Here is a 25,167-nt window from a genome sequence, read left to right on the forward strand (position 1 = left end):
AGGATGTCTGCTGTGTCACCTATATTTTCAGTATAAAGATGAAATGTCTTTAATATTTTCATCAGTTTTCAGAGTTCTTATTGATCTTACTGACTTTTCCTGTTTTGTTGGTTGCAATTCCTTGTAAATGAATTGCTATTGTTTGGAAAATAAGGATTTTTTTTGAAAATCTTAAAATGGTGTTTTCTTCCTTCAGAGTTTTTAATTATAAATGAAGTAATTTCCTCACAATTTAGAACTTTTAAGAAATAGAATGAAAATTACCCTCTACTTTAAAAATGTCATTTGTTTTCTTATTGTGGGAATTTATGTATAATTGATATATTTACATATAACTCAGTATTATGAATAATATCATTTTATAATAAAATATCAGTATTCCAACAGTGGAAATTGTAAATACCAAAGCCCTTAATTCTTGTTAGGGCTCCTTCTAAAATTTGGCGTATACTTCATGTTTTAGTACATGCACTTTATATTTCTTGTGGCTTGATATCATTGTTGGGGTTGTTTACTGTGCTGTGTTGCATTAATTTATCTAGTGAGCTTGCTTTGTGCCATTTGGCTATACAAAAATAAATAATGAAGACTTTGTCTATCAGCTTATAGTTCAGAGCTCCATCAGAGGAGTAAAAATATACAAATTTTTAAACTGTAATAAATCCAGTAACAGAAATGGTGTAATATATTTCTGAAAAAGATTAAAATTATTGTGTATCTGGAAAGCCATCTGTCTATTGGAAGGTGGCCATTGTTAGAACTTATTTTTTTGAAGCCATGGAACACTTTGTTCATAGAAAATCCTGTTCAGCCCAACAACAGTAGCTATTATGGTTGAAAGAGGTTTGCACGCCTTGAAATCCCAAGGGCTCTTGACATTGAAAACCTCTGATCTCAACTGTCTGCTGGAGTCCTATAAAAGGATAGAGGATAATTTGTTGTAAATAAGTAATTTTCACTGTGGTTTTTTGGCATAATTGTATATTTGAGAGCGCAAGTCTAAGCTGGCCAGAAGTCTGTAATAACAGCAGTGTAGGTGAGCAAAAATGGGACCCTGAACTGTAGCAAAGGGTTTCGATAGAGACTTGGGAGGGGAACCCCCAGAATGTGATGATAGGCTGTGAAGAGGGAGAAGCTTGGGAAGTTGTCCCTTTATCTTTTGGTTGGAGGGTGTTGGTGAGACAGCAGATACAGGAAAATAAAGGTGTTTTTCTATTTTTTGGTCACGGGTGGCTGGCCCTCTGGAGTTCCTGGTGGTCTCCACGTAGTTATTGGAACCTTTGTTAGTCTTCATTTTATTTTGCTTTCTTGTTTTATAGGCATGGGATCAATAGCCCTCGATGATGATTCCTGTCTCCTTTTCTCCAGATGCCAACAGCTTTGTCCTTTGAATGTGATACTGTGTGGTATTACATCCTGGATAGTATAAAGTGACTGTTCTAAAATAGCACCAAAATTGGTATTTGATGCTATATGTGGTTCTCAGTTGTACCCAACCTGTCTCAGATAGCTGTTTCGTGTGCTCAGCTCAGCCACTATTTCTGGACATTTTGCCTATTCTTACTCACAAAGCAATTGCCATCTTTTTGCTTCTCTGTTTTAATGACCTTGTTAATGCTGCCCATGTGAAGCATTCAGAGGAGCTTCCTCACTCCCCTGGGCCGCTTCAGGCTTGGTCGTATTGCACTTGCTCTGCTAAAGTGGGAGGAGTCTCTTGTATCCTATACACCCTCCTTGTTTCATATTTTGTCAGGATCATCTGGGAAAGCACTAACTTCTAGTTCCAGTTTGCTTAGGTTTTGCATGGCCACCATTCTTTCTGTTTCTGTTTATTGCTTCTCCACTCCCGAAAACCCCCCAAAACTTAGATGGCCATGTTTGTGGCTGTTGCGAGTCTTGTTTTGAGCCGATGGTCTTCTAGGATCAGCATCCTTTGCCCACAGCCACTTCCGCAACGCCTGCCACTCTGTTTTGTTTCAACTCTCTTTTCTCTCCTTGTCAGTCCCCCTTGGCTTTTCTTTCTTTCTTCGTTTTTTTGGCAGAGTTTTGCTCTTGTTTCCCAGGCTGGAGTGCAGTGACACGATCTTGGCCCACTGCAACCTCTGCCTCCTGGGTTCAAGCGATTCTCTTGCCTCAGCCTCCCAAGTAGTTGGGACTACAGGCGCCCGTCAACACGCCTGGCTAATTTTTGTATTTTTAGTAGAGACGGGGTTTCACCATGTTGGCCAGGCAGATCTCAAACTCCTGACCTCAGGTGATCCACCTGCCTCTGCCTCCTAAAGTGCTGGGATTACAGGCGTGAGCCACTGTGCCTGGCCTCCATGAGCAACCTTTTTGGCTGACTGGGCCTCACTTAAGTTTTCACGTTGTATTGACAGCTGAATGAAGTAGCATTTTCACAGTTATTTTCTTGCCCTCTAATAATTGTCTTTGCTGATTTAATCAGTTTTCTTTGGACTTAGTAGTTTTTTGTTCTTTCAATTTCCTTGTCAACTTCAACTTGATCGCTTGCATTTACTGGCTGCCTCCTTAAATGAAAATCTTCAACTTGATCGCTTGCATTTACTGGCTGCCTCCTTAAATGAAAATGTGGAGCGGCACACACAGCTCTTTCCCATGGAGAGAGTGCCACCTTGTGGATCTCTAGGATATTGCCGAGGAGGCTCTTAGATCCTGGCTCTATTTTTCCATTTACTGGTAAACTGAAGTTGACATCTTTGACTTTCAAACACTTTAATACCTTACCTGGGTTCCTGTCTATTCAGTTCATTAATTTACTTATTAAGAAAATATTTGAGTGCCAATCAAGCGTTATGTAGTATATATATTGGGGGTACTTAAGAGTTAGAGGAGTTTAAAAACTATTGAGGAGAAACTCCTAATGTGAATAATTATGACGCTCTGGCACCTGCTTTACGTGAGCATGTACACAGGGCACTGGGAAGCTGGAAGAAAGTGACTCACTTTCCTTGAAATGTACCAAAACACTTCTCAGAGGAGGTGATAGTTAACCTGGAACTAGAAGGATGAGTAATAAATTTACAAGAGAAAATATACTATTTAGAAGCTAGACTGCAGGTTTGTTCAAAACTTTTGTGGCATAGGTGGAAAAAAAAAAATGTGTGGCCTGGCCGAACAGGATGAAGTTTGCAGCATAAGGAATGTTGGGGTTGGGAGCAGAAAGCAAAGCTGTAGGTTGGTCCTTTCAGAGATGATCGTAAGAGAGGAAAGGAGATGAAGAGAACTGGTACTTTTTGTACCCGTCATGCAAGGCACTGCATATATATTGTTTCATTAAATAAAAGGAGCTCTGTGAAGAAGGCATCAGTGTCTTCCATTTTGCAGTTGAGGAACTAGAATCTCAGAATTTGACTTTACCAGGATCACGTGGCTAGTGTGGAAGAAGGAATCTGTGCTCCAGAACCTGCGCTCTTTGCACAGCCTTTTCCTGCTTCCTTCATGGGCTCTGCCAGGGGGTTTGGACCTTCTCCTGTGAACGACCATGGGGTTCATCAGAAGGATGTCATCTGATCCGATTTACCTGAGCAAATGATCACTGAAATGTTTCCCAGCTTCTACTAGGCATGATGCACAGTTCCTGCCTTGAAAGGAAGTTCATTGTAGTTTGAAGAAGACGCTCAGGAATAAGAAATCATTACAGAAAAACATAAAACAATGAAATTAGATGGGCTAAGTATTTTAGAGTTTGGAAAACAGTGAGTGGGAAGATTTTCTTAAAGTAGTAGTTTTTGAGCCATCTCTTAAGGTACAGTGGGTTGTAGAGGGTAGATGGAGAGAGGTAAACATCTTGAACAGCATGGCGGAGTTGGAAGGAACAGAAGGAAAGCAGCCGGTCAGGAGCAGCAGGTTATGTTGAGGGGTAGTAGGAAGGAAGGTGGGAGAGGTGAGGGGGTCAGATCAAGTATTTCCCTCATGCCCATTATTCTTTGTTTAGACTTGGGATAATGCTCAGTGGGGATCATACAGTTCTGATTGTCCCAGAGGCTTTCTATCTGTTTACATTGGAAGGTGAACTGATCATTTTATAATGGTCTGTATTTGGTTTTGTTTGGCCTCGTTAATTTCCTTCCTGTTGATGAAAAACAGAAACCAGGAGCCTTTTAGAGTTTCTCATTACAAACCAGGGCTATTGTGACTTCCGTTTTGTCCATTGTAGGATGAAATGTATTGAAATCAAATCAGCTGTCCATTGTGGTTCCTAGCTCAAGATCCTGTGGTCAAATTCTGAGATTCTGTAAGCGTGAATTCCCCTCATTTGAGAGACTCGCAAGTACTGCTTTCGTATACGAACCTCTTTAGTCTTCAGATTTCTCTTTTTTGCCCAGTACTGGTAGTGTCAGGTTATTTGGAAATCCTCAGTCAGGGTTCTTTCAGGATTAAGCTTTGGCATTTCAGCAACACTTGAAGGGGCTCATTTGCTCATAATTAAAAAAAAAATTATTTGAGGAAAAATTAAAATAGCACTGATTAATACAATGCATGTACCTAGTTGCATGGATATTAATAAAGTTGTACTTTTTTTTCCTGCCATTTGTTCTTCTTGGGACTTCATATTGAGACCATTTTTCTGAAAGTTTTTCAGAGTTGGCCAGCCCCATATGTAAGAAACATCCAGGATATTTGTTTAAAAGTCACTTTGATGGATCTCCTATCTAATGATTAGAAACTGGGGAATTGGGTGGGATAGATGCATTTTAAATTAACATCTTAGATGATTCATTTGCACATCAGGGCCTGAGAACTAATGGATAGAATAGAATCTCAGTGTTAGTCTTAGATATTTATTATTATTACTACCACTACACTTACTTCTTGTCTTACGATGTGGTTACATCCCAATAAACCCACTATATGTTGAGAATATCCTAAGCCAAAATGCAGTTAACGTACCTAGCCTACTGAACATCATTGCTTAGCCTAATGATACGGTTTGGCTCTGTTCCCCCACCCAAATCTCATGTCAAATTATTGTCCCGTTGGGGGGGGACCTGGTGGGAGGTGATTGGATCATGGGGGCAGATTTCCCCTGTGTTGTTCTCATGATAGTGGATGAGTGCTCATGAGATCTGGTGGTTTAAACGTGTGTGTAGCACTTCCCTCTTTGCTCTCTTTTCTGCTCCGCCATGGTAAGACATACTTGCTTCCCCTTTGCCTTCCCCCATGATTGTAAGTTTCCTGAGGTCTCCCCAGTCATGCTTCCTGTACAGCCTGAGGAACTGTGAGCCAGTTAAACCTCTTTTCAAGTTACCCAGTCCCAGGTAGTTCTTTATAGCAGTGTGAGAACCGACACATACACTTAGGCTACCGTAAACATGCTCAGAACACTTACATTAGCCTACAGTTGGGCAGGATTTTTTTTTTATTTTTTATTTTTTATTTTTATTTTTTGAGACAGAGTCTCGCTCTGTCGCCCAGGCTGGAGTGCAGTGGTACGATCTCGGCCTCACTGCAAGCTCCGCCTCCCGGGTTCACGCCATTCTCCTGCCTCAGCCTCCCGAGTAGCTGTGACTACTGGCACCGCCACCATGCCCGGCTAATTTTTTTGCATTTTTAGTAGTGACGGGGTTTCACCGTGTTAGCCAGGATGGTCTCGATCTCCTGACCTCGTGATCCACCTACCTCGGCCTTCCAAAGTGCTGGGATTACAGGCATGAGCCACTGCGCCTGGCCTTGCAGGATCTTTTAACACAAAGCCTATTTTATAACAAACTGTTAAGTACCTCATGTAATTTATTGGATATTCTACTGAAAATGAAAAGCCGAATCGTTGTGGTACTGGAAGTTGAGTGTGTTGTAAAGACAAAAAAGCTTGTCAGACCATTGGAAGTTCGGCACCGTCTGTACTATTATTATTGTCAGTCTTCTCTTAACCAGCTTAATTGCCTGGAAGTGAGGTCCCAATTTGCTTATCCTTTAAGTACTGAACAATTTGCTGCTGCTACTACTAAGTACTATTTTCATAATTTCAGTTTCATTTTTCTTTAAAAAAAAAAAACCATCACTTTCCCATTTTTATATACACATGTAAAAACCCTCCAGTGACAGCTGCACTGTGGAAAGGAGAAGTGTTTGCAGACCTTGAAGGGAAGCACGTTGTACCCCACATGGAAACTCTGCCTGCCTGAGGCATGATTGTAAGTGAAAAGAGTAAGTGTGGTTAGTTCAGTGCTTTCTAATAAAGTAAGGGGAATTTTCTAGACTAGTAAGACTAAATAAAACATACTTTGATGCTGACACCTCAGCAAGGAATTTTCATAACAGGAACTAAACATGAATTCTATGGGGGATGGATAGGAGGAGAGGAGAGGGGTTTTTCTAGCTTACAACTATTTCCAGAACATCTGTAAAATAAGATTCACTGTTTTTTGTATTCTTACATTTCTTAACTATGTATTCTTAATTAACTTACTTTTCCAAAATCTGAATCCTTAGAAGAGATAACTGAGAGAAATTTTGCTTATCATATGTGTCCTGGCATGTGGTAAATGCTCACTGAATTTAATAAATGTTGATTGAATGGTCATTCTCTGCAAATGCCTACTAAAGCAAATATAACTCTTGCAAGTTAACTTTGGATTCTTTGGGGAATGTAGAGAAACAGCCTATCTATCAGATAAACAAAATTGTAATAAGTGGTAGAGATTACCACTTACCTTGACATCCTCAAATCTTTCCCATGGATTTCCTGATATAAAGAGTCAACCCTAAATATAGACTAATCGATGGGTGGTAAGGATGCTAGAGCATTCACTGCCACAGTATTTTACCGACTTTGAACACTGGTTGCGTTTCACTTCAAGTGTGTTTTATTATCAGTGCCAGGAGAGCTGAGTTTGTAAGCCTTGTACTTAATTTGTCCATATTATTTTTGCCTTCAGAGTTGACAGACATGAAATAATTGAAAAGCCAGCTAATGTTTGTTGTTTTTCTCTGTCACAGATAATCTAGATCATGGTGCCATTTATTGTACTTTCTAACATGTTAACTCTATTAGTTGTCACTGAATAATTATTTGCATTTAATGATCACGAACTGTTCATTTAATCCTTGCAGCAGCTCTAGTAACTTGCCCCAGGCCACATAGTTAGGAAGTGGCAATCTACCTTAATTTCCTATTTTTCTAGATTTTATTTCCTTGGGCCAACCTTTTTTGTGATAAATGGAACACTGTAAAAACAGATTTTAAAAAGTTTACAGAGTATTTTTTTTCCCCGCTTTCTGTTTTAGTGTTTCACCATTTGTTATTTAAAAATTATTAAACTAGTTTTGAGTCTGGAATAGCAGTTCTACTTGGCATAATTCAGAATTTGAGAATAATGCTGTCATATTAATAAAGACAAATAAGTTTTTTTCACAAACCAGACGAATGATTGCTGGTTGCAAGAGCTAATGATTAAAAACTGAGGAGACAAAAATATGAATTACTCTTTGAAGTACTTTGCATTTTCACTTGAGAAATGTTTTTATTTTTATGGTTCTGCATTCAAACTGAACTCTTTGACAGTGCTTTTCCTCTATGTTTTCTTGAGGCATTGCTGTTGAGCTAAGTAGTCATGAATTTGGTGAAGAATGGACTTGGGGGGAAAGATGTTCCACTGCTGATTCACTTTGGAAGCAGAAAGCACAGTGAAAATGATTAGGTGATAGTGATTGACATTATTAAGTAATGTAATTTTTCAGAGTTGTAAATAGAATTTAGTGTCTTCTAAAAACTTTTTAATGTCACAATACAGAAACCAAACAAAACAAGGACTTGGCAGAAATTGCTGAAGACTCCCTTGCAACGTGCATATGGTTCATGGGGATCTGAGAGGAGCATAGTATGCGGCGTCCATGATGTACTCTTGAAAGAAATGGGGGTGTGCTCTGTGCTTCCTTTCTACTCCTCCCACTGGCTGGAGCGTGGATGTGGTGGATGAGATTTGGACCTGTCACCCTAGAATATGAGATGGAAGCCATGGGTTGAGGACGGCTGAACCACAAAATAGAAAGAGTGTGGCTTCCCAATATCGTGGAAACATCTTATCAGTCTTGAACTTCCAGTGTTCAGACTATTTTGTGTGTGAGAAAGAAATGAGCTTCCTCCTTGGTTATGTTATGCCATTGCTATGTTTAGATTTTTGTTTTAATAGTAGCTGAGTTTATGTCCTAACTAATAAATTTGATGCAATTTATATATGATAAAATAACTTATTCATGGCAGAGAGCACGATAAACCAAGTCCAAGGGTAAGCAGCAAACTGGGAGAAAAGATATTCACAGCTCATGTTTTCAGAAGGCCAATTTTTATAAAGTACCCCTAGGAAAAAAAAAATCTCACAATTTTTTTTTGTTTTGTTTTTGAGACAGTCTCTCGCCATGTCACCCAGGCTGGAGTGCAGTAGCACAATCTCGGCTCACTGCAACCTCTGCCTCCCGGGTTCAAGTGATTCTCCTGCCTCAGCCTCCCGAGTAGCTGGGACTGCAAGCGTGAGCCACCACACTGGCTAATTTTTTTGTATTTTTAGTAGAGACGGGGTTTCACCATGTTGGCCAGGCTGGTCTTGAACTCCTGACCTCAGGTGATCTGCCTGCCTCAGCCTCCCAAAGTGCTGAGATTATAGGTGTGAGCCACCACGCCCAGCTAAAAAAAAAAAAAAAAAAAAAACCCTCACAATTAATTGGAGACTTAGAGTAATTAGAGACTTAGTTAAAAGTTATGAAGTGATTTTACAAAAAAAAAATAGAAATGACTCATGAACTTAAAAAAGATGGTCTTATAAGAAAAACAGATGAAAACCAAACTGAGATATCATTTTCACCAAGCCGACTGGCAAAACATCCAAAAAGTGCTAAAGTCACCCTGACCTTGCGAGGCAGTGGCAGCCCATGGCCTTTGCACTCACACTCCTGATCCTCCCTGCCTGTTGCCTGGAATGCTGCTCCCTTCAGGATCCACGTGGCTAACTCACCTCCTTTGCTCAAATGTCTTCTCTATGAGACTTGAATGTAATCTCCATGAGGGCAGGGATCTTTTTGTTGTTGTTCCCTGATATATCCTAAACATCCAGAAAAGCCTTCCACATAAAATTTGTTAATATTTGTTAAATTATAACAAACTATATTAGTAAGGTTGTGGGGAAGTAGGTAGGCATATAAATCGCTAACTACCTGTGGAGGACAGTTTGACAATACCTAACAAGATTACTATGTATGTGCTCCTAGACCCAACAGTTGCCCTTCTTCCACCTACTACTGTATGTACAAAATTACTATTGCAGTTTTTATTTGTTTTTATATAATTGTATAATATTGAAAACAATGGGAAATGACTATTGGTAGGGTGTTGCTTAAGTCAAATATGGCACATCCATACATGCTCTATAGCAGTAAAAAGAATGCTCAAGAAAGCTATCTTTTGATGAAAAGATCTCTAGGAGTTATTGTAAAAGAGAAGAACTGTGTAGAGTGTGCTGTCTTTTCTGTAACAAAGAAGAAAGATGGTGGGAGGGATACGAATATATGTCCATTATTGTGTGCATATACATAAAGAAATTCTAAAAGAATACCGAAGAAATAGTGGAGAAATGTGAGAACTTGCTAGACAGGGAAAATGATTAGAAATAGTAAGTTTCACTGATAGCTCTGGGTATTTTTTCATTTTATGAAGCAAGTGAAAGTATTTCATGTTCAAAAAAAGTAAAAAAACTTAGAATGGTAGGTGCTATAGGTCTAAGGAACATTTGAAACATTTAAATGTACTAATAAATATATTTGGTGTATTTCAGGGATATAAAGTAATTTGTAAAAATGATTTCAGTAGTTGAATAATGGTATTTTTATGAATGTGTTTTATGCTATTCTTTATTATTTTAAAAGTAATATGGGTGCTGCACTTTGTGCTATATGTTTTAATTTTTTGTTGTTGTTGTTATAGATAACCATCTGATTCTGTTGCCTTTTCTTTTCAGCCCCGATGATATTGGGACCTGCTGGTATATCCTTCTTTCTGGTTCCGTGTTCATCAAGGAATCCATGTTTCTTCCAAGAAGCAGGTATTGTATAGACATTCTACAATAGATTATCCATGAAGCTTGAAATTCTTTTGCAGAATTGAGTTCTAAAATTCTTTCCTCTTCCTGTGTTCTCTTCTGCTGATACAAAGCAAGACAGTACTTTGGGGTGTTGATGCATGAATCTTTAACAAATAACTTTGTTTTGTATATACTTTTCCAATCTCTTTAACAAAGGGCAAGAACAGAAAACATACTGATGAGATGTGCATTTGTTACATGATCATGTCAGCTGTGTTGAGGGCACATTTGCTCCTAGGGAATAAAATCAGCTCAAGATAGCGTAGATAAAGGGGGACTAACTTAAAGAGTATAGCAGGCAGTCTCATAAACATCTAAAGAGAGGCAAAGAAAGTTCATTAGGACCACATGGGACTAGAAATGGAAAGCCAGGGACTTTCATTGACATTTTTTGCTTCTCAAGACCATATAGCCTTTCATTTTTGCATTTGTCTGTGGATTGGCTACCTGCTCTGTAGGGCTGTTAATTCCTTTCTCCCTGTGTTGTTTGGCTTGTATGTGCTGACTACTCACTTACGGCCTTATGTGCCTAATGTTTACATTGTTTGATTGCAGTGCTGGTATTGTCTTTAGATTCCTCAGGATACAATCTGACTTGCCTGTGTTGGGGTGGATGTATTCCTCTGTTCCCACCAGCTGTGGCCAGAAAGGGTTAGGGCTCATCTGTTACATACATGATTGCCTAGATTCAGGTTCCCCAAGGGTGTCAGCTACTGAGTTTCAGTAGTTATGTTTCTATGTACTTTTCACAAGTAAATAATTTTTACTAAAGGTTTTAAAATTTTAAGTATTTTTATTTTAAATTACTAAATAAATATTTTATTTGAATCGACTAAAGTACGGGGATTGCCCGTTTCTGTCACTTAGCTTTTCTATAAAAATATTCAAATGTCTTGTTGATAAATATTCTGAATGGGTCAGGGTCATATTAAGAATCTATTTGAAAGATGTGAACAAATTTTTATAAAAGGTCAGAGTCTGAAACAAGGAGAGGTAATTTTATGCTGTAGAGAAAGATCAGCCTGGGTGTGGTAGCTGACATGAGTAGAATGAGCTTTTGGTGGCCAGAATGCTAGTGAAGGAGTGCCAGAGGCACGTTGCATCTAATTAAAAATAATCTCGGGTGCGATTCTCTTGCCTCTTTGCCCTTCTACTTCTTTGAGGTCAAATTGGCCAACATAGTCTCTCTGGAAAATGGTCACATGAGGGAGGGAAGCTCTGTTCCTGCTTGTTCCCGTAGTAGCAGTAGTCTTAGAAATGATGCTGACGGCGGCGGCGGTGGTGGTAATAGAGATAGTAATAATTGTAGTAGGAAAAATAATAGTAATAAAAGAATGATGACAAAATAGCTAAGCTTTTACAGTATTTTCCATTTACCAGGCACCATTTTAAATGTTTTGTATATATTAAATGATTTCAAAACTCTCCTTTGAAGTGGGTACAGTTATTACCTGTATTTTATGAATGAGGAAACGATGGTAATACAGGATGGAGGGTGGTTGTACCTCCTGGAAATCTGCCTAGAAAGCCTAGAGTGACCCTGTGAGGCAGCTTCGATAATTCTAGGAATTCTGTTTTCTGCAGGAATGTCTCCATTGGAAGCGTAAAGCTCTTCCACTCCTTCAGACTCAGGACCTACTATTTGGTCCCTTTTCGGAGGTTCTGTCTGACTCTATTTCTGAACTTAAAAGAAGGTGCTGGCAAATAGTATTTAAGCATTGGCATATTTTAAAAATTACATATAATTTAATATAAAAGTAGTAATTACTACATACATTTTAAAAAATGAAGAAACATCAGCTAAAATCCTCTCATCCAAGATAATCATTCTTTAATAGTATTTTTTCTCTACAGTTATATGCTTGTATTTAAGATCATGCTTCAAATACAATTTAATGTCTTTCTTATTCTGGTTAAAGAATATATGTGTTGCCTTATAATATTAAAAATTCTTTATAAAAAGATTTAGTCTTTATGACTTTTAATGCCTATTTAACATTCAGTTATTTGAACTTTCCACAATTTAGTTAATAATTTTAAAGGATACATTTTATTATAAATAATGCTGTAGCAAATGTAATTTGAAATTTATGTCTTAAAAAGAGCACTGATTGTGACTTTATCATCATCTTAATACAGGGTCTGTTGTACAAACTAAATCCATAAGACTGAAACCCTAGAACGGTGAAGAAGCCAGTAGTGGTCGTCCTTGACTACCAGCCATTATCAAGTAGTCAAGTAACAGCTTGTTCTAACTTCTGGAAAGGGAACTTAATGTTAAGAAGACTGCTATTCTAGAAAAAAGAGTTCTTGCAGTTCAGACTTATTTCTTGAGCACATTGGACTCTACGTCTAATTATTTTAAAAGATGACATAAGTTATTCTTTTTCTGGCTGGATGTCAAGTGCTTGCCAGTAAGTACTTTAATAGGGTGAAAGAGGGAATGGTGGTTCCGACGGAATGACAAGCCAGTACTATATATAGGTTATTCCTTCATGTTGCACCTGCTGACAATTTGCACTGTCCAAGTTGTTTGTTTCTTTTGGGGATGTTGCCTTAGGAATAGTAGGACTGAGATTGTTTTAATGAGAAAGAGTTTAATGGTGTTATGTTGAAGATTGGCGTTAGTGATTCAATATATATTTCTCTTCCCAGAAAATATTGAGGTTCTATATGGATTAGGTATTACTGATAGTCCAGTTTATAAAACAACTAGTTTACAGATTATTCTTCACCCCACGTTTTTATCATGTAAGCCTGGAAATTGGTTATCAGTATATAATAAGTCAACTGAGCATTCTCTTGAAAGTGCCAACTCGTTTTGACGGGTAATTCACCTTGAAAGTACCAAAGTAGCTTGAACAACATTTTTATATTTTTGATGAATTCTTATGAAATTGTTTTGACACATGATTTCATCCAGTGAAAAGGATGATATATATGGCAGAAAATCTGTCATTTGGCTTCCAGATTTAATTAGCCTCATTGAAATCCTCAGTTGACGTTTAAGTCAGCATTTTATGTTTTTCTAATTTTTTTTCTTTTGTTTTTGTTATCTTCCTACATAGATGAGGGTGGTTTGGGTATATATTTTTACTTTGGTTGTTCGAACATGAGTATTGTTCCTTGTTAAGATTTGTAGAGCTTATGAATTCCTATGTGACTGTCAGTGACAGCTTGCTCACTCTTCTCCACTTCAAGCAGTTTCAGTGATTATGAATGTTGTTTTTGTGAGTTTTATTTTTAATCTACTAGAAATTTGTCAAGTTTTGAAACATTGATATTTATACAAGTGCCTGTAATGCCATGTATTTTATGTTGTTACATATATTGTTGCCTTCAGATGGAGCTGAACTCTTATTTGAATTACAGTTTGTATTGAAGCAAGGTACAATTTATAGTTATTGTTTTCTTAAAAGTCTTATTTAAAATGAATTCAGTTTCTTTGTATGAATGGAAGATTGCTATCAAAGGTAATTTAAGAATGGAGTGTGTGGGGTGAGAGAGAATATTTGCCATAGGTGAATATAGAAACAGTGCAAACTGTGATGTGTTTTTTCAGATCTATGAGTGAAGCAATTGTGGACACTCTGTTGTAAGGTTGTGTGCTGCATAACTTTATGAGGTGCTGATTACACTCATAGTCATTGTAGGTTGATTTATTAAAATAATTGACAGGCAGAGGGTAGTAAGAAGAAGGAGTTTTTCCTACATAATATTTTCAAAGGCATCATTTGCAACAGCTGTGGGGCTAGAAAGCAATGGATGAAGATTATCTTATGAGGTTGCAGATTTAGAAATGGTTTTCTAATGTACCTTTGCTGTATGCTATTGTACATAATGGATAGGAAAACACTGACAATTTTCATTGCCCCTAATTACCCTAAATCAGTATATTTAAAAAATTGTAATAGAAATTGTGGAATTTAAAATTTTGTCTAAAATTACTCCATTCTATGAATGATGAAGCTTATTTCCTAATAAAGTCACAATATGATAATGAACCAATATATTATTTTTTGCCTGCTGACTTCCAGAAGGCTAGGAATTTATTAAAGATAGGTTCAGACTGTATTTCTAAATGTGTATCTAGCTCTTTAGACTATTTGTTAAAGAAGGAGATAGTTTACCTAGGTTTTATGTTAACTCGTTGAGTTAGAGCCTTTTTCTACTAATTTATCAGTCATTAAAAAACCTATTTGCAAAAGGAAAAAAAGCAGTATACAATTTTTATTTTGTGGAGAGGGTGTTATGGAGTCTTACTCTGTTGTCCAGGCTGGAGTGTAGTGGCATGATTTCAGCTCACTGCAGTCTCCGCCTTCCACGTTCAAGCAATTATCGTGCCTCGGCCTCCCAAGTAGTTGGTATTACAGGTGCCTACCACCACATCCTGCAAAGTTTTGTATTTTTAGTGGAGATGAGGTTTCACTTTGTTGGCCAGGCTGCTCTCGAACTCCTGACCTCAAGTGATCCTCCCACCTTGGCCTCCCAAAATGCTGGGATTACAGGTATGAGCCACTGCCAGTTTTTTGTTGTTGTTGTTTGTTTGGTTTTTAAAGAGACAGGGTCTCAGTCTGTCATCTGGGCTTGAGTGCAGTGGTGCAGTCTTAGCTCACTGTGACCTCAACCTCCTAGGCTTAACCCATCCTGTCTCCTCAGCCTCCCAAGTGACTGGAACTACAGGCACACACCAGCATTCCCTGCTGATCTGAAAAATATTTTGGGGGAAAGATGGGGTTCTGGCTGTGTTGCACAGGCTGGTCTCAAACTCCTGACCTCAAGTGATCCTCCCACCTTGACCTCCCAAAGTTCTGAGATTACAGGCGTGAGCCACTGCCTCTGGCCTATGCTAGATACTTAAGACATGAACCATTATTGTTATGCACAGAAACTCTTTTTATGTTGGTCACAGTCTTAAAAAATCACTGCTATTGAAATGCCTAATCTGATTTTCTTAATAAAATCAATTTTATCATAGAAGTCTCAAAGGAAGGGCCTTTTAATAGAAATAGTCATGTGTACCATATTTAATCATAAACAACGTCTTTATTGCTCTGATAGTTTAAAACTTTTTATATCTTTTATATAGAGCATTTGGAGAGGAATCTCTTCACTTTCTTTTTTGTGGTGGCCAGGTGGGGACTGTAAGGTTGAAGGGAAATTAATCCCAGGGTAGCTATTAGTCTAGGAATTTCCAAGATGCCAATAGGAGGATGGTAATTAAGGCTGGAAACCGGAGAGATTAGGACGAAGACTATACAGAGAGTGGAGGCTTCTCATGCATGGACTCTAGGGTCTGAAATACCAGGTTATTTGGGCAGCAGACTTAGTAGGCAAAATAATCTATACTACAAGTGCGTTAAGAAATTTTATCTATCACTGAAAATGTACTGGCAGTGGGAACTGCTGTACTGTGAAGTGCCATCAAAATTGAGGTTTGCTTCAAGGGCCCTTTCCATGCTTATCTATGGGTTATCCTGCTCATTTTAAAACATTAATTGAAACTTGCATTGACCACACTTCTACTGTGTGGTCTCTACACTGAGTCCTAGAGTATTCAAAGGAAGCAAGATGATCTACCCCTGCCATCAGGTAACTTAGTATCTGCTTGGGGTGATGAGGCGGTTGCATAGGAAATAGAAAAAATTCCCTGAGTGTCATTGAACAAGTAAGTTGTACAGTGTAAATTGACATGGCAAAGACCATACAGAATGCAAAATCATTTCAAAGACTGGTATTTTAATGTATGTGGAAGGTCATCAAGGGTGGCTCTTAAGGGGGTATTTTTTGAGTTGGGTTTATAATTTAGATTGTTGGAAAGTGGTCAGAAAGAAAATGTGGACATGATAAAGAACATGAGTGATGGCACAGAGATAGGATTCAGTGAGGACAATTCAAACATAACCAACAGCTTGAGTGAGGGCAAAAGAATGAGATCCATTTATCTAGAATGCAAGTGTAGTTTAGGGAGTGAAATAGTTACAGAAGCATTGGTGATAGTGGCATTGATGAGAGCTCTACTTTACAAAGCTGTATAACTTGGTTGGAAAGCCGGGACTGTTGGTAAATTAGGTCTCAGGTAACATTGGCAGAAGGTTGAAAGAAATGTGCATATCATGTATTTGCACCACGTTGACTGTGTCCATTTACAATTAGTGCTTCTCCTTCATTGATACCAACTGTATCCATAATTTAAAAATTAAAATTGTGCTGTGGTACTCTTAATAATCACATTTTAAATTAGAGCTGGCAGTTATAATGAGAATAAGTGGAGAAACAGGACATTTAACTAATCAGTTTGGAGAGGCTGAAATACTATTCTCATTATGATTCACATGACAAACAATGAGCTACTTGAGTTTAAAAATTGCAGGCCTACTTTCTGCTTGCCGGTGCTACGTGATAAGTTAAGTGATTGCTCTGAGAGCTTGCAAGTTTTTTTTTAGTAGTGAAAGGAGGTAAAACAATGGATGAGTGGTTCTATATGTGGCAGAGACTGAAGACAAATTTACTTGTTTGTTTTCAAGTGGGATTATTTATTTTAATTTTGATTTCGATTTTAGATTTAGGGGGTACATGTGCAGGTTTGTTACAAGGGTATATTGCTTGATGCTGAGGTTTGGGTTTGATTGAACCCATCACCCAGATAGTGAGCAAAGTATACAATAGGTAGCTTTTCAATTCTTGCCCCCTTCCTTCCTCCTCACTCTTGTGGTCCCCAGTGTTTGTTGTTGCCATGTTTATGTCCATGAGTACCTAACGTTTAGCTCCCACTTATAAGTGAGAACATGTGATATTTGGTTTTCTGTTTCTGTGTTGCAGCCTCCAGCTCCATCCATGTTGCTGCACAGGACATGATTCCATTCTTTTTTAAGGCTAGTAGCATTCCATGGTGTATGTGTACCACATTGTCTTTATCCAGTCCACCACGGATGGGCACCTTGGTTGATTCCATGTCTTTGCTATTGTGAATAGTGCTGAGATGAATGTGCAAGTGCAGGTTTCTTTTTGGTAGAATGATTTCTTTTCCTTTGCTTATATACCCAGTAATGGGATGGCTGGGTCAAATGGCAGTTCTATTTTTATTTCTTTGAGAAATCTCCAACCTGTTCTCCACAATGTCTGAACTAATTTACATTCCCACCAATAGTGTATAAGCATTTGCTTTTCTCCACAGCCTGGCCAGCATCTGTTGTTTTTTGACGTTTTAATATAGCCATTCTGACTGGTGTGAGATGGTATCTCACTGTGGCTTTGATTTGCATTTCTCTCATAATTATTGATGTTGAGCATTTTTTCATATGTTTATTGGCCACTTGTATGTAAAGACAAATTTAAGTGTTTCTTATTTCATGTAAAGAGCTACATAGGATTAGAAAATCGTATTCTTGAAAGAGTACACATTTGTTATAAGTCATACAATGATTTATTGGAGATGTCTTAAGGAGTATGGCATTTTAAAAATAACTCACTAGTGAATTATGTTACAGAAGGGTAACTTTGCTGGACATTAAACATATCCAAAAGGCATAAAGATAAGTGAGGGATGGAGTTCTGGAAGTTGTATATTCACGTAAGATTTACTTTCAAGTATTGGCAAAAATCACAGCTGGAGTGCAGATTAAGCATGGTAGGAGGGTGGTGATTGGAGAAGGAATGGAGGGGAAAAAGGAAAAACTACAAATCATGTTAAAACTGTCCTCATTGAGTTTTACAAGGAATATACTGGTCTTATATACCCTTTCCTCCTACCGTGGGAAAATATCACTAACTTGTAATAGGATTAAATGAGGCAATACGTAAGCTTTTTAGACATTTTCTTTATAGAGAACATTATTAGAAGTTGTTGGCCTGGCGCAGTGGCTCATGCCTATAATCTCAGCACTTTGGGAGGCTGAGGCAGGCAGATCACCTGAGGTCAGGAGTTCAAGAACAGCCTGGCCAACATGGTGAAACCCCTTCTTTACTAAAAATACAAAAATTAGTCGGGCTTGGTGGCACAAGCCTGTAGTCCCAGCTACTCGGGAGGAAGAGGCATGAGAATCGCTTGAAACCGGGTGGCAGAGGTTGCAGTGAGCCGAGATCACGCCACTGCACTCCAGCCTGGGCAACAGAGCGAGACTCCATCTAAAAAAAAAAAAGAAGTTGTTTTCTTGAAAACCATAAGACTTTATTTAGTTCATATTTGGAATGGCCTAAAGTTAGATGATGGGAGAATTAGTAAGGGCTACTAAGTGTGTAAGAACTGCTTATCTTAGGATTTGTCTTGTGCAACTCATTATCATGTTATTTTTGCAGAAGCAGGTGATTGGGCCCTCTAATTGGCCAGTTAATAAAAGTACTAGGTTAGGCAGGGAGCCATCTGTTTTAACCTAAAAATGTTCAATTTGATCTATGCATATATGTATAACTGAATCTACAACTGAGTTAAAATATACACATGTGCATAAATATATATTTGTTTGTGTGTATGTGTATCAGTTCATCCTCTAGGACTTGACTCTGTTCCCTAAGTCTTCTGCACTTATTTACCCGGCACCTAATCCAGCAACAGGTATAAAAAACTGACATTCCCGTATTAGTTTTACAAAGCATTAACCTATGAAGTAATTATTAAGTTAAGTAGATAGTTTATCAAGAATCGGTAGTATATGTATTGTTCTTTTTAAGATATTAATGTGTAAAACCTAATCACTACAAGGGATAGTGTCCCAACTTTATCTTTTTTTTTTTTTGAGACGGAGTCTTGCTCTGTTGCCCAGGCTGCAGTGGTGCGATCTCAGCTCACTGCAAGCCCCTCCTCCTGGGTTCACGCCATTCTTGCCTCAGCCTCCCGAGTAGCTGGGACTACAGGCACCCGCCACCACGCCTGGATAATTTTTTGTATTTTTAGTAGAGACGGGGTTTCACCGTGTTAGCCAGGATGGTCTCGATCGCCTGACCTCGTGATCTGCCCACCTCAGCCTCCCAAAGTGCTGGGATTACAGGCGTGAGCCACCGCCCCCAGCCATAACTTTATCTTTGAAGAATTGTTTACCAAAAGGATTATTAAAAGTTATGAGCAAAAATGACCAGAACTGATTTCTAAAATCAGACATTACTCCAGGTTATTAGTCATGTCTTTTCAAGAGATTCCTTACCTTGGTGCTTAGTCCATACTAATGAGCTCTTTTATCCTGACTTCTGTCCTAAACTGCTCACCTGCAGTGTTTGATACGCGTATACTTCTATCTTATTTGTCCTACAAATATTATTGATTGCTTCTTATATGCTTGCTTAGAATGTGGTGCTGAACTAAAAGAGAGATCCTCCTCATGTGCTTTCAAAGCCAAGAGATAAAAAGTGTTTTGAGAAGGGTCACTTTGTCTAGTGCTGCAGGGACATTCAATAATGAGAGACATAACCTTTGGATTTAGCAACATGGGAGTCCTATGTGACCTAACAGGACTAGTGTTAGTGGAGTGGTAGAGCTGGTTGAGGAGACAATGGAGAAAGAAGAATTGGTGAAACAGAAAATTTCATCATATCAAAAAATTTCATTGTGAAGTAGAGCAGGGTGGTGGCTAGGACTTGTAAAGTCAAGAGGGGTTTGTTTCTTCACAGTTAGGAGACACTAGCGCGTGTTTGTGTGTTGATGGAAATGATCCAGTTGAGAGAGGTACAAAGGTGATACAGGACAGAGGGGAGGTACTTGCAGAAGTGGATGAAATTCCCACAGTGGGGTGGGATGGAGTGGGGGAGGTGTTAGCTTTTGAGAGAGCGAAAGCACTTCATGCTCTTTTATAAACTTAGGATAAGAGATGTAGGTCAGTTGGTAGATTTGGGAATTCCGTGATTTCCTGCTGCCAAACATAAATCCACACTCCTTGGCGAGACATACAGGGAAGCTCAAAGTGCTTCCAGTTTGCGTTGCTTCCAACACGCTCTACAGTTACTGATCGCTGTGGTCTGGACATACTTTTGTCTAAGCTGTTCCGTCTGTCTGGGATATCCACCACATTGTTATCACCTTCCCCCTACCCTGTGAATTTCTTTGGGAAGTCTACCCTTGTATTCCTGTCAGGATTAATCATTCCAAATCCATACCAAGCTGTGAGATTTTCAAAGGTGTGGGCTCTGTTATTCATCTTTGCTTCCCCAGTGCCTAGGACACAGCAGGCATTTAATAAATGTTTGCTGAATTCTGTTGGGTCAGGATTATATTTTTAACTTGCCCTTAAAAAAAATCACTTAAAAAAGTTTGACAATATTATGATAACATATTCCCTTTTAGAAATAACTTTTCAGTAGCCTACAATTTATTTAATGTCAGGTTGATATAGAGGAGAAAACCACGGAAGAGAATGAGGTTGCAAGGTAATGGAAGGAGGAGTCTGGGGAAAGTGTATGAGAAATTGATATTGTTCGACCCTTGCAGGGGTGTAGAAGAGGAAAAAAGGCAAATGGTGTTTGCTGGATATTGGTTTTTTTACTGTGTTAGTTGTAATTAGTTTTGGTTGCAAAAACCAATTGCAACAACACAGTAGGACCCAATTTTTCTCTCACAGAAAAGGACCCTGGGAGTGGATGGTCCAGGATGGTTTGGTGGTGGCTGCAAAGGTGAAAGGTTACAGGCTTCCACCCTTCTTCTCTGCTTGTGCTAGCATGTGGCTTGCATTTTCAGGGTCAGTTCGTAGCACAGATGGCTGCCAAACCCCAGCCATCATGTCTGCATTGAAAGCTAGAAGCAGGAGGAAAAGCAATAGAGCAGAAAAGTTACCTTTTCCATCCAAGACAGATTCCTTGAAGTGTCATTTCTATTTGTATCTCATTGTACAGAATGTGGACAATAGTAGTCCTGTGGCTACTTCAGGCCACCCGGGATCCTGGGACATGTAGTCTTTTACTCTGCAACGTGATGTGCCCTGCTAAAAATAATACTACAAAAACTATCCTTCTAAGGAGAAAGAGGAAAATGGATATTGGAGCAGGGAACCCACGGTCTCTGTTACACCTGCTGTTCAGTTTTCCCCCTCACTCTCAGAGTGCATTAATTGCCTATGCTTACATTCTGTATTGGCTTAGCCACGCCCCTTTAGCTCTTACATCATCTGTAATTCCTGTTTGTCCTACTGAAAGTTGACTCGAGTCCTGGTATTCCTGTGACATATATAAGTCAAAGGCTTATATTAAAGATTTTAAGGAAGTGCTGGGAGAGAATTACAAATAAGGCAAAGAAAATGATGAAACAAATGTCAACTTGGTTCAACTAGAGTTGATGATATTGAAGGGAAACTTTCAGTTACACTAGTTTTAAGTATATTCTACTTTAAAATAAGGTAGGTCTCTAAAGAAGTAAAGTGAAATATGTAAATAGTCACAGTGATATATATTAAAATATTCTCCCTTCAGATATTAGTCATACTTTCTGCTTCAGTATGAAATATCTTCATCCTGGAACACTAACATGATTTTTAGCATCATTTAGAACCCTCTTTCCTCTTGTACATCATATTCCAATGTGATACCTGATGCACAGAGCAAAACTGTTCCCTAGAGAGAGAGGGTTCAATTGCTGGATCAAGTTGGGAATTTGGTTGCTATAACTACAACATCGCAGATGTGCTGTATATATAAATGCAGGCTTCTGTGGCCTTTGGAATACTGGGATTGGTAGTGTCTTAACACAGTAAGTAGCTGTAAAGAAAAGGACTCATGTTTTTTGAGTGTAAAGTTGATGGAGTTCCACAGGTCACCTGGTGCTTCAAGTCTTCAGTTAGGGCATTGTTTGTGATCTTGCTATAAATGAGTGTGTGATAGTTCATCCCAGAAGTCCTGTTTGCAGTGATGTTTATATTTCTCTTGAAGAAATAAATAATACTGTATTTCATAAAGATTTTAGAGTCTGATGTTTGTGTCAATGAAACACAGTATTGTTTTTCTCTGGAAAATGTTTCAGTTGGTTACCCACCGCTAAGTGCTAAGGAACTCATAACTCCTTGTCTGTGCCCCGGTTGTTTTTGGAGAAGGGATAGAGGGATGTGTGAGTTACTGTTTCACTTGTGTGAATTCAGGGTGTATCTTAAAATAACATAGCAGCTAAATTTGTTTTTGTTTAAGAAAGTGTACTCTCTGTATTGGCGTCACTAACAGAAAATAACAAGAGTAAGAATATGGTTAAAAGAAGGATTGATATGTGAAGGAAATTATACTCTGGGAAATTGGAATGTCATTATTAAGATAAAAATGTCCAATTAGTCATAGTTCAGGGACCCTTTTATTATGAGTTGAATTGTGTATATATATTTGAAGACAACAAAATCATATTTTGAAATGTTAAAGAAGGTGACTTTATTCTGTATTATGTACCCACTTAATTTTTTCCATGTATTGTAAACTGTTTGACAGTACTTGTTGAAATAATAAAGTGAAGGAATAGCTTAGATATTTATATTATTGCTTTTTTAAATGTAAGAATTTAAATGTCATTTGATTTTTAAAAGGATCTGCAGTTATTTTTTTTATTACCAATTAGTATTTTGAATTGTGAGTCCAAAATATTTAAAATATTGTCTTAGATGTTTCTTACTTATGGCTTTATAGGGGTTACATATTTTTGCTATTAAATAGAAAATAGAATTTCTGCTATTGAGTGTTCATGTATTTAGAGAGCTACACAAACATTAAATCACTGTTTTCTTAGTTATACTTTTATCTACTTTATTGAGTCAGATATTTCAAGATAATCTTAACCTTATCTTTTCTTGATGGCGTGCCTTTTCATGTTTTATAACTAGAAATTGCTTAGAATATAAGTGTAATTTCCTTAAGATAACTTTGCTATTAATTAAACATTTTCAGATAGTTTTAAAAATGAGGGCAATGGTTAAAATTTGTCAAACACATTCTTGTGTTTTATTATTATTATTTTATGGTTCATTAGGATAAATTTAGAAAACAGTCATTAGGCAGACTTAATTCAGTTTCACACATAGAAAAACCTCAAGTTAAGAAATTCCATTTCATTAGGCTAAATCAGATATATTTTAGGATGAACGTGTATATACTCTAGCTTATATGTATCAGAGACATAATATGTTTCCCTCTCTTCTTGCCGTGATGGATATAGTCCAAGATAATAATTTAGTTATTACTCAGAATCGTGAGACCATTTCCGTTTACCTCTTTTCATCTTATCTTGAATTTTAACTTACATAATTTTGGGAACACAACTAAAGAGTTGGCTTTGAATAAGATATTCCAGGTTTTATAGCCATTATCCCATTTAAGTGAACTTTTTTTTTGAGACAGAGGCTCGCTCTGCCACCCAGGCTGAGTGCAGTGGTGTGATCTTGTCTCACTGCAACCTCCGCCTCTCGGGCTCAAGTGATTCTTGTGCCTCAGCCTCCTGAGTAGCTGGAATTACAGTCATGTGCCACCACTCCCGGCTAATTTTTGTATTTTTTGTAAAGATGGGGTTTTGCCATATTGGCCAGGCTGGTCTTGAACTCCTAGCCTGAAGTGGTCCTCCTGCCTTGGCCTCCCAAAGTGCTGGGATTACAGGCGTGAACTACCACTCCTGACCCCGTTTAAGTGAACTTCTAAAATCCCTTATGTATAGGAAATTTTGTTTGAAAGCATCATTGTGGCTGAAACAGATTTTTTTCATTGATTATCTATGTTGGAACATAAAGTAATTTTAGTCTTTCAAATATAGTAGAGAAGAGCTTCTTGATTACCACTCAAGCCCAAGAAGCATGAATTTTAATTTTTCTAAGAACGTGCTTGTGGGGCAGTATATAGAAAAGACTTTAGAGTCTTTGTGTTAGGCAATAAAGATGGTTTGAAGATGACATGGGGCAAGACTTTCAAAGTAATTGCCCAAGGTAGAGATTTTCAAACCAGGCAGTTATTAGATTTGCCTGGTTTAGGGTGGGCAAAGTACTGAGTCCCACGCCCTAGAGATTTTGGTTTGCCACATCTGAGTTGGACCTTAGACTCTCTTGTTTTAAAAGCATACCAGCAGGTGGTTAATCAGATTTGAACAGAGAGGCTGTAGGTGAATGACTTTAAAATCGATGTGTAACTGTTTTAAAGGTAGAGCAATAGAAGAAGAGAATCCCTGGAAGATATGATAAAGTTGAAACCAGAGACAGGAACCTTATCTTAATGGTCTCTGTGTGCCAAAGCTAAGGGCCTGACTAGTATTTCCATGGAAGAAGAAGTTGTTGGAGAATAATTTAAAAGGGCTAATTGGTGGAATTTAGTGACTGAAGGTTCAGACAAGGGAAGAAAAAAAGTAAAAGATGGCTTCAGATCTTTGAATTTGGATGTCTACAGAGCAGTTACTTTGACAGCTATAACCAAATCTGGAGGGAATGAGGTAGGTGGGTATCAAAGTTGAAATGAAGATACTTGATTTTAGGCATGTTTAATTAATGCATTAACAAATAGGCGGGAGCTACAGGGGATATAAAGAGATAACCTGGGTCACCTGAGAAAGGTTGTAGATACAGGGTAGAGTAGGTGGAGAGTTGGGTAAATAGAAAGAATACCGAAGGAAAAGAGGAGTACTTATAGCTATGTCAGAAAGTAACAAACAGGGACAGAATTTGAAAACTTTAAAATTTTGCTTTACTGCCCAACCCATTGCAGAGATGTCTCATGGTCTGTTTTAGCAAGCCATACAATATGTTGTCAATCCTTATATAAAGTAGATGCCAGATTTATAAAATTACTGAATTTTGTAAATGAGGCAGTATTAGTCTTTCACAAAACATTAATTTGAAAATGATTGAGTTGCTTTCATATTTTGGCATCTATGAATATTCACGAATGTCTGTTTGTGTGGGTGTATGCTTTCCTTAATGTCTTGGAAAGGTACCTAGGAGTGAAATTGATGGATAACATGGTAAATGTATGTTTAACTGTATAAGGAACTCCCACACTGTTTTCCACAGTGGCTATAACACTTTCTATTCACACTAGCAGTTTATGAGATTTGTTTGCCTCACATCCTTGTCAACACTTGGTATTGTCAGTCTTTTTCATCTTAGCTGTTCTAGTAGATACGTGGCAGTATTCTTACTGTGGT

At 38.1% G+C, this 25,167-nt stretch overlaps 1 protein-coding gene across 10 annotated transcripts in view; it reads left to right on the plus strand.

Moving 5' to 3' along the window:
* Positions 1-25,167, plus strand: part of RAPGEF2 (Rap guanine nucleotide exchange factor 2) — a 259,251-nt gene that overhangs the window by 98,874 nt on the left and 135,210 nt on the right. For 9 of the 10 annotated variants that reach the window (XM_054484381.2, XM_054484385.2, XM_054484386.2 and 6 more), the window contains exon 4: positions 9,972-10,055. In XM_054484381.2, coding sequence (XP_054340356.1) covers positions 9,972-10,055 — 84 coding nt within the window. Of the gene's footprint in view, positions 1-6,136; positions 6,156-9,971; positions 10,056-25,167 lie in introns of those variants that run through there. The other variant, XM_063664250.1, reaches the window with a different exon arrangement.

This window comes from Pongo pygmaeus, chromosome 3, assembly GCF_028885625.2.
Source record: "Pongo pygmaeus isolate AG05252 chromosome 3, NHGRI_mPonPyg2-v2.0_pri, whole genome shotgun sequence".
In the NCBI taxonomy this organism is placed as follows: Eukaryota; Metazoa; Chordata; class Mammalia; order Primates; family Hominidae; genus Pongo; species Pongo pygmaeus.